Here is a 10013-nt window from a genome sequence, read left to right on the forward strand (position 1 = left end):
AATTCAACTGGCTTTGTTTTTAAAGCGTATCACTCCCATATCAGTCATCCACAGAAATGCTCTTTTGGTAATTCAGACGGAAGCACATGGAAATGATTGGTTCATTCTTTTTAGTTTAGATTTACCTCAGTCATGTTTGGGAGGGGACTGGAGACGCACACAGGGAGAACATGTAGACTCCAGAAGCCCACCGCTGAACCGCCATGCGACTCTCACCATCAAAGAAATCACAGTAACATGGAATACATACAGTGTGAGAGCAAAAACATCAGTAATCATAAGATCTGGTGCTTCATTGATGAAAACACAGTAATCACTGAGCCTAATTATCGTATAATGTCTTGATTATCAGTCAACGAAGAAACAGAAAACCCATCAAACACACATCACATGGACCTAGTGATGCTTAATAAAGCTAGTAGGGTTGTATGGTGTTCAGTGGCAGGTGCTCTCGTCTCACAATGAGAGTGTTCCCAGTTCGAGCTCTGTGGCTTTTCTTACATTCCTCCCTTCCCTTGTGTGTGTATGCGTGTGTGTGTGTGTGTGTGTGTGTGTGTGTGTGTGTGTGTTCTCCCAAAGTCCTTAAAACATGTCTTTGAAGTGAACTGGTGATTCAAAAGATGTAAGGGAATGTTGTCATCCTGTGATGGACTGAATATCTTGAATTTCATGGCTTGGTTGATCAGACACAAAAAGCCTTGGTCATGGTCCGAAGTACTTCTATTGTTCATGTGACTTTTTTTTTTTTTTTAAATCAGATGATTAGGTTAATGGCACTTATTTATAGCACATAAGCTATTTTTAGGATGCAAATTGTGATTATCAGAGCTGGTCACAAGTCACGGGGCAAACGGAGACTGATAAGCACACTGTCATTCACACCTTGGGACAATCTATTCTCAAACTCACAACTTCTGTGGGACGAAGCTAAAGACCTTGAGAAAGTTCTATCACACACAGGACTCACAAACAGGACATTTTTTTCATGATCATTTTCAGTGCCATTCAAAGAAATATTACAACCATTCACACCTTGGAAGTGGTGTTTGGGAATTCATGTCGTAATCATCTAATTGTGCAATCTGACGGTCTGCTCTTATATCTGATTACACGCTTCCAATGAATGATCAATGACTCATGCTACTAATAATGCACAAATAATGGCATCGCGGTTTGTTTCGTCAAAATGCATATATAATCAAAACCTATTACTTTGTATGATAAATATGATTATCTCAGAAAACCTATTTTTCCAGCAGTCAGTGTCGATAGTGACTGCAGAAGTCTTGATTGTGAAAACCACACAAAAAAAAACTGCAATTCACGTTTCGTTCATTTCCTCCTGTCATGGAAGCAAACGCTTCCTGGTTTCCTCCGAAAGGTATGCTCATAGCAGCACGTACACCAGACAGGCTGCATTTATACACCAATACACTCAGTTTTAATTTGTCTATTCAAAGTACACTGCTGACCTCTAGTGATGAGTGTCTTCAGCTCACAGGTTTATAATAACCATCAATGCGACACAGGATTGTATAAAATAGTCATCTTTATTTCTTTCCACACTACACTTCAGTAGCAGACTTATAGCATGACGTTTAAATTCACCTTTCTCCTAAATAAACATTTGCTTCTCAGATTGCACATTTCCATTTTTTTTTTTCCTATTGCATGATTGATGGAAAAAATTACTTTGACATATTCAGGATTGTAAAACACCAGGGTTAAAAGAATAGCAGTCCCAACAGTATCCTGGATAAGTTGAGTACAAGACACACATTTTACGTCAAACTAAATGAACCCTCAGATGATAAAATAAAAAAAAAAAGAAAATGTATCACAAACAGAAATGTTCATGTAATTTTTTTCCCCAAATAAAACACAAGCCAGATAATGACTTCAAAGAAAAGGTTTAAAAATGTAAGGCAGCAAGTTTCCTAAAGCAACAAAGCGGTTTTTATTCGTTCCCAATTACTCCTCCAGTAATTACAAAAGGCGCTTAAAACAAAACGTAATTTTCACCCTGTACAAGGAAAGCGTTTCCGAAAGCTGCGTCATATTGTTAAGTGGTAAAATGAACTAAGGGGAGGGGGGGTTATCCACAGCCCACCATCTCAGGCTCACAGTTTGACGACCCTGCATTTCTTCTGTTGCTTTGCATGTCGACTCTCCCAGTTACAATCCTTGTGCCATACCGAGGGATCCCTTTCCTGATGCTCTGATGCTGCAAAAAACAGCTTTTTTTTTTTTTTAATCATTTGTATCACCAACCAAACGTGCATCTGAACGTTCCACCGCATGTGCTTCAGCTCTACATATTATTGAATACGTCTGTTGTCTTTGTCCACATTTCATTCCTGATTGCTAGTAAATAAAGTGTCATTAAAGGTATTAAACTTACAGTTAGTGTAAGAAATTCTAGTATTAGAACAATTTTTCAAACAGACAATCAGTGTTCTCAGAGAATTCTTTCAAAGAGAAAAAGGGTATCAGTGACTCTCTCCTACAAAAAAAATAATCCAGCTCTATCACCCTCAGACGTTGGATTTTACTCAGATCACCCCAGATTTCCTGATAACGTACAGTCCTGCAGATCTTGCATATAACATAAGACTCGGGCATCTTCTTTTTTTCTTTTGTTTTGGCAATGAACCTTGGGCATCAAAGTGACCATATACATATATTTTTTTATCCTTAAAATAAGACTTAAGAAATCAAGCTTCAAGGAATAAACCGTCCCATTATCTTTTCTCTTGCGCTAACTGAAAGGCCATCGCCAGTCTTTCCTTTCAAGGAAAACCTAGAATTCTGATCTCCCGCCACAGGGAGACGGCTTGAAAGTGCAAAGAGATCAGATAACCCTTAAATAAAAACAGGACAAATTAAAATTTTAACTAAACATAGGTTCTGCAGCAGCTGTGCATCTGTCCATGCCTCGCAGCCATTTGTGTTGATTCATCTTCATCTGTGACTTTCTTTCAGTCCAGCAGAGGAGTGTCTGGCCCCCTTTGTGAACTCTCCCCCTCCGCTTCTGTGAGGAGAACAGGTCACCTTGATTCTTGGCAATAAAAGGGTCTCCGTCATTCCCATCCCAGTCAATCACAGGGCGTCTCCAACGGTCTTCTTCCGTCGCTCGGTATTCCCGTGCGTCTATGTCACCGGAACTCGTAAATAGGCATACTGTGCTCTCGAATGTGGTTTAGGCTCAGAGACTGGTACCTGCAGCAACAAATAAAAAAAACAGAGTTAAATAAATATCAACCACCAATACAACGTTTGGATTTTTGAAATTACCACTCTGAGCTTCTATGGTAGTAGTAGCCCTCAATTGTAGCGGTGGACTTCTGGAAGCAGATGTAGTAGAAGCCTGCAAAGGAGGCACCGCTGATGTCTTTGATCGTGTGATCCGGGACTAGAAACTGCTCCTGAAAGAGCAAGGAGAGTCCAGGTTAGAGCTCCATGCTACGATAACAGCGGAGAAAGTAGAATGAACCATTTGATAGGGGACTAACCTTCCATCTCATAAATATATAATCGCCCTCTTCCAGGGCTTTATAGTCAAATTCATCAGAGTTAAAGTTTTTGGCATATTTGTAAAAAGCCTGGAACTTTCCCTGTTGAGAGAAAAAAAAAACAGATTATTTGTTTTGCTATATGAATTTTTCTTTCTCAATCAACCAAATGTTGTAAATGTATTGCTCTTTGTATGAGTTGCATATCGAAGTGATCATTACTGATCGTTATGTTGACTGAAAGATACCAGAAAATCAAAGTTGTTGGGAACTACAGAGTAAATGAAACCCATGCCGGCAGCACAGCAGAAAAACATGCAAAATAAACAGAAGACGACATACCCAGTGCTTTCTGTCCACATCCTCATCTGCATCCCACTTCCTAGTTAAAAAGGGCCTCTTTCGGCTGATAATTTCACCGGCGAAGAACGTTGTGAGAGTGGGATACTCCTGTTATAAAGAGAATTAAAAAAGCGTCAGGAAATCTGTGCATCTGAACTCTGTGGGTAATTTTCTCAACAACATAAATCCAATGATTTGCAAAATGGAGAATATTCAAATGTTTGGACCTGCTGTGACTCATACTCTGCAGTTCATTAACATCGCATCAGTACATAAGGTTCTAGTGTGTGACTGCTGGCTACAGCACTAGTTTCAACTTGCCCTAAATATCTGCAGATGTATGCAAACCTCTGCTATACATCGAATACCTTGAATCATCCCAGTCAATCCCTCATATGGTCTTTCTGCAACAACCTAATGCCCTCCTGCTTCATATTTTCCATTAACTTTTTAACCGATTCGAAATAACTCATGTATTTGGATGCAGTTTTGAGCCATTTAGTGATGTTCTAGCATCTGTTTTAATGCACAATGTGGAGCGGCACTCAACCTCACTACTACAACAACAACCCTGGCTAATTTCTAACACCACCCTGGGACAGATTTACACACCCAGACTACTCATCTTCCACTCGGCCTCAGACAGAGTGTACTCCAGGATCCTGCTGACCTTTTTCCTTTCACATGTTGCATAATGTAATGAGTATACAGTTGACACACTTACACGAAAGCGCCCCCGGTCAGGACTAATACCTCAAGTTTGACTCCATCTAATCTGAAGCTGTCACTGTTCAGCCTGCATCAATCACGTGGAAATCAGTTGGTGGGTTGTCACTGCTGGAATAAAGGTCACACTCACTACGTTTGACCTAGTTTTGGGGCTTACCTCTGTCAGGCCTTTGATCTTCAGGTATCCACACAAATAGGAATCCTCTATGGTCACATGCTGTCAGGGAAAACATTTATGGAATGGTTAGTTTTATTTGGTTAGAAACCTGCATGCAATCTGAATTTCTTTTTTGCATTTGAATGAAAACTTGTCATTAGGGAGGATTTTAGGGGATATGTGCAAACAGGCCGTTTAGGTTTTATATTAGCAAGTCTGCAGCACCCTTCATTCCTTCAAAAATAGCTTGTTGCACGAAATGCTAACACAGATAGAAGCAATGAAAGAACAGCATACTTTAATAATAATTGGGATTTGATCAGATTTCAAAACACCAGAGAAGAAACCAGATCGGACGTAAAAATTCCAGATTAAATACAAGTGCTGGTATCAAGCAAAAAAGCTGACAGCTAGCGTCTGTTAGTTAGCAACTTATGCTACACAGACGCCAACTCTGCAGAATGATCATAAACAAATGCTAAAAAATCTCAAAAACGATTTACCTGCAAAACCACCTCGACGTCGTAGGAGTTGCCTTTGCTCTTCTGGTATCCCCGAAACTGCGAGCCGCTGTAGAGCAGCGAAGTGGCCACCCCCGGCTGGTGGGTGTTGATCGGGGCTGGGGGCACAAGAGAGGCCGGGGATGGGCAGGCCGGCCCGGGTGTAGCGCAGCACTCCGCTCGGACGGGCATGATGAGCGCCAAAGCGTCTCCGTCAGCAACCGTCATGGATCTTGGGGCCGAGGGCAGCGCAGCTGGGGAGAGAAGGGGGACTGGCACGAGGAGGCCTGCCAGCTTCATACAATTTCTAAGCTCAAACAACTTTGCTCAATTTTGCGAGCTGCCCATGGCAAACTAATGAGAAGGATCCTGCTACGTCACTTTTGAAGGCTGCGGCTTCCTCGAATTTGATTGGCTGGAAGCTGGTGCTCGACTTGAACAGCGATTCTTATTGGATAAAGCGGCTAAGAGCATTCTGGGAGTTGTAGTCCACTTGCGCGAAAGTTTTGGCGCTACATAAAAAGTGTACAGAAAGAAGCCCAAATGTTTTAAAATCTAGTTTAATTCACCGTGGAATCCAAACTTAAACACTTTGATGAAAAAAATAACAATTTAACTTTTTGGATTTCCGAAAAACCATTGTTGTAGACAACCACACATATTCATGTATCTGGAAAGAAAAAAAAAATTATGACATTGTGTCAATTCATACAAAAAATTTGATTTTGAGAATATCTTTTTTTTGTTTTGTTTTACTTTTTTTTTTAACTCCCCAGATGGAAAGAATGGTGCCATATCCAAGCAGCTCCTAATGGACGCAGGACTCCTGTATATACTTGTTGGGGGCCAGTGGTTAGGACTCTCACCTCACAGTGGAAAAAGTCGTGGGTTAAAATACTGTCTGGGCCTTTCTGTGTGGTGTTTATGTGTTCTCTGTATCTGGGTATTCTGGTTTTCTCCAAAAAATATACATGTTGGTGACCCCGAATTGGCCCCCACAGCTTCATATGGATGTTTGGTTGAGGGAAGAAAATTGTTGTGAAAGCCACCACAGCAAACTGTTGAGGCTCTTTACAATTTGTTGCACCAAATGCTCCCTCTGGTTTGCACTACTTGTTACTGTGTGGCTGGAAGAACCTGACGTTTGGTCTATATCATTGAAATCAAACAACTTGAAAACCCCTGCGGACTGCAAAACATTTTGTCACAAGACAAAAGGCACTGAAAAGCAGGGTATTAATTGCCAATGATACAAATGCACACAGTAAATATGCCATTCAATCAATCACACAAGTGATTTTGAATAATAGCTTTCGGTTTGTGCTATTGAAATTCCTCAAGCTGCTCCATCAGATAGTCTCTGTATTTGATGAAGTCTGAGATGTGGATGCGCTTCAGATATAGTTCTCTGTCTTGAATCTGTGAAAAACCAAAAAGAAAAATATTAAAGCAAAACAAAAATGATTAATAATACACATCAAAAAACTTTCAAATTTGATGTAATTTTAGTTTATTACCTCTTTAATCAGCGTCAGTTTCCAGACATTAATGTCTGTAACCAGCCGAGTCTCTCGGTCATTGATCTTGACGATGTGGTTGTCATGGCCTGTGGTCAGTGCATCCAACACGGCATCTTTATCTGTAAAGAACTATAGGAAGAACACACAAGAGTGTCTCAAAAAAGACTACAGCCTGGAACCATTTTTTTTTAAACAGTGTATAACACAATTGACTCTTTCTGCCTCCTGTTTTCTTACTAAAAGGGGCCACAGAAATGCAACCACCATATCTAGCTTTGCCTTAAAGCTTTAATAAATCTAGCAACATTTTCTACAACAGGTTTGATCCATTAGAAGTGACACTGACCATTAGAACATCATACGGCATGTCCTCATCCTGAGCGTCGTTGGCCACTTTGGCCACAGTTTCCAGGGCAGCCTCTCGGGCCTTCTGATAATAGTTGTCTTCCAGATCTCGACATTGTACAAATGTATGATTGTTTTAAGGAAATCAATAATTACCAACAAAGGCAAAACAGAGAAGCAGCTACTATCCATTGTAACTTAATACACACCCATGACAGATTGAGGGAGTTTTCAAGTATTGAAAATTGCTCAAAGTAGTTATTAGTAGAGCATTGTAGTAAAATTAAAAAAAAAAAAAGCCTATTGGAAGACAGATCAGCGAGGAGACTGATGAATCATGATGAAACATTGTTTCCAGAAGTATCTCAAAGCTGTTATCCTAACTCACACTACAAAAAAGATATATTCCTTCTGCAGTGTCAATGAAGTTGGCCACCATTTCTGAGATGCTGCTATCAAACTCCTTGATGGATTTCTGAAATCAACACAGCATCATGGTAAATGTTAAGTTAATACAAATGAACAGCATTGGTGAAAAGCAAGGGAAAAAGTTGATAATCAAATCTATAACTACATAATCTGAAGTAGAAGTTCCCAGTCTGTCAAAGAGTAGAAGGCCTACAGGCATACACCTACCTCCACCTGCCGGGCCATCTTAAACTCCAGAGTCAGGAGGCTCTTATAGAGATAGTTGATCTCATCACTACAGTGACTGATCTTGAGCAAGAGTGTGTCTGGATCTGATAACTTCTGCATCTCAGTTATTCTCTATGAAGATGGAAACATGAGAGACAGTCACATATTAATTAAAAAAAAAAAAAAGCAAACCAGAAGAAAATTTCATGCCCCTCTCAGCTTGCCTTTTTGTGCTCCTGCTCAAATGTTTCCAATATCTGTGACTGTTTCTGCTGGTAGTGTGTCACCACCTCACTCTGGCCACTGCGGAAAGAGTTCCCCTCTGACTCCCTCCGTTTGTGCTCAGCAAGACCTGTTTCAAATAACTGAGTACACAGCGCCTCCATTTGACACTTAAATGTAAGTGCAAGGTCAAGGAATTCAAAGGATGATTTGTAATGCCCTCAAAAATACACCTGCAATTAGAAAACCAGCACAGCAAAAAAAGATATGTTTCCTGCAAAGCATCAACTCCTGGAGCACAGTGTAGTGTCTCTTTCTCAGGATCATCTTCAAACATACTCCCAAACAGACCAGGGCCATTTAGGAACTCCACAAAGGCATCCTGAAGGAGATACGGCATTCAGTGACACATAAAATAGGAACAATAGCATAAATAATATGAACACTAAAGGACATTACTTTGTGCAGTTTCAGTTCAGCTTCCTGTCTTTGCTGATCTTCTTCTGCTTTCTGTATCTCCACCTCTTCATTTCTCATTTTGTCTAGGACATACTGGTATTTAGTAGATGCTTCATTTCTCTGCAAATATATACACACATTTATTTTGCTAAACAGTTTGTAGCATCCCAGCTGACTGATGACTTGTCTCTTCAACTGATGGTTCACAATGTTTATTTGAACACAACACAAAACAAAAACACTATGATCCCCAGCAAATAAAGATTATTTACATAGTTCTTGTGCAAACTCAAACATGGAGAGGATTTTTTTTTTAAAGTACCTCAAAGATATGTGTTGCTTTAAAGACGAGGATGTATGATACACTGGTATGTCAGTGTTTATGCTTACTGTGTTCTCATCAATTACGATGGAATCCAATAATATCAAGTTGGGAAAGTGGGCAGCCATAAAACTGTGATAATTGTCATCATCAACAGCAGGATTTCCAAATAGGGTGATTGCAAATATGTTCTTGAACCTTCGGAGATAGAGTACCTACAAAAGAATGAGAGATGGCATCAAATATTTGTAATGCAAAATTTATCTAAATTGCAAACAAATGTTCGTACATGGTACTTGAGTAAGAAATGATCTTACATTGTCTAACTGTTCAAGGCAGTTGTTTGACAGGAAGAAATGAGTTAGATTCTCAATTGCATCCAGGCTTTCAATGACAGAGATTTTGTTGTCTGATAAATTCAGCAACTCAAGCTTCTGCAGAGACTGAAAACCCTCAATCTTCTTGATGCGGTTGAATGACAAATCTGAAAGATACATTCAAAATTGCAAGTACTTGTTTGTTTGCTGGTGCCTAAACATCATTGCAAGATCTTCTGACAATTAAATCAAAAGTGAATACATAAACATAAGAAAAAAAAGCTGTATCTTACTGAGCCATTTCAGATTAATCAGATGGTCAAGACCTTGAATCTTGTCAATGAGGTTGTTATTCAAATCAAGCCTGGTTAAAGATGTGAAATCCCACAGGCACTCGATATGTCTAATATCTGTAAAACAAACAAAAGATCAAGCAAAAAAAACACAGAAAGGAAGTGTTGATATAAGCACAGTACACCCATCCTCTATTTTTTTGTACAGCCTCATGTTTTCTCACTTCTGTATTCCAGACGTAAGTGAAGAACATCACTGCTTTCAACAGGAGGGGCTGCCTCATCATCAGTGACTTGTTCCTTTATGATCTGGAGAATCATCTCATTCATCCCCCATTGTTTGCTTTTGTTAGGGTCCTTGTACATGGCGCCAATGGCTTATTTAGCTTCACTTTACCCTGTGGAAAATACTGTCTTGTATGACAGCATGAACAATTTGAAACTTTCTTTTGTGTTGCTATCATTAACATGGCAAAACAAACTACTGTAAATTACATTAACATTCACCATCTACCACACTACAAGTCGGCATAAGTACGTCAATAAGTCAACATACATTGCTTTTGCTAATTCCAAGCACTTGAATACGCATTAATACTCAATCTGTCGTACCTGGACAGCGTCAGATGTATTTCTTCCCTTTGTTTATGCACCGTTAC

General features: G+C 39.7%; 2 protein-coding genes across 2 annotated transcripts; both read right to left on the bottom strand.

Annotated features, from left to right (window-relative positions):
• Positions 1-1631: 1631 nt before the first annotated feature.
• gid4 (GID complex subunit 4 homolog) lies at positions 1632-5624 on the bottom strand. The gene is made up of 6 exons (XM_030089798.1): positions 5244-5624; positions 4741-4800; positions 3855-3962; positions 3513-3614; positions 3295-3425; positions 1632-3219 (listed from the first exon to the last, which is right to left on the bottom strand). The coding sequence occupies exons 1-6, from the start codon at positions 5538-5540 to the stop codon at positions 3156-3158; spliced, it is 762 nt and encodes a 253-aa protein (XP_029945658.1). The 5' UTR covers positions 5541-5624; the 3' UTR covers positions 1632-3155.
• A 251-nt stretch (positions 5625-5875) lies between these two features.
• Positions 5876-9720, bottom strand: drc3 (dynein regulatory complex subunit 3). Its single transcript, XM_030089291.1, has 12 exons — positions 9579-9720; positions 9355-9471; positions 9062-9228; positions 8813-8959; positions 8423-8542; positions 8233-8345; positions 7966-8140; positions 7742-7873; positions 7510-7580; positions 7107-7230; positions 6758-6889; positions 5876-6659 (listed from the first exon to the last, which is right to left on the bottom strand). The coding sequence occupies exons 1-12, from the start codon at positions 9718-9720 to the stop codon at positions 6564-6566; spliced, it is 1536 nt and encodes a 511-aa protein (XP_029945151.1). The 3' UTR covers positions 5876-6563.
• Between the last annotated feature and the right edge of the window lie 293 nt (positions 9721-10013).

This window comes from Salarias fasciatus, chromosome 4 (assembly GCF_902148845.1).
Source record: "Salarias fasciatus chromosome 4, fSalaFa1.1, whole genome shotgun sequence".
Taxonomy (NCBI): domain Eukaryota; kingdom Metazoa; phylum Chordata; class Actinopteri; order Blenniiformes; family Blenniidae; genus Salarias; species Salarias fasciatus.

Coding starts and splice junctions, on each gene's coding strand:
- gid4 (XM_030089798.1), bottom strand. CDS start 5,540: ATGAAGCTGGCAGGCCTCCTCGTGCCAGTCCCCCTTCTCTCCCCAGCT. Junction 3,963..4,740: donor AGATCAAAGGCCTGACAGAG/GTAAGCCCCAAA, acceptor TCTTTATAACAG/GAGTATCCCACTCTCACAAC. Junction 3,220..3,294: donor TACCATAGAAGCTCAGAGTG/GTAATTTCAAAA, acceptor TTGTTGCTGCAG/GTACCAGTCTCTGAGCCTAA.
- drc3 (XM_030089291.1), bottom strand. CDS start 9,720: ATGTACAAGGACCCTAACAAAAGCAAACAATGGGGGATGAATGAGATG. Junction 8,141..8,232: donor GTTGATGCTTTGCAGGAAAC/ATATCTTTTTTT, acceptor CCTTGCACTTAC/ATTTAAGTGTCAAATGGAGG. Junction 7,581..7,741: donor AGATGGCCCGGCAGGTGGAG/GTAGGTGTATGC, acceptor TGTTGATTTCAG/AAATCCATCAAGGAGTTTGA.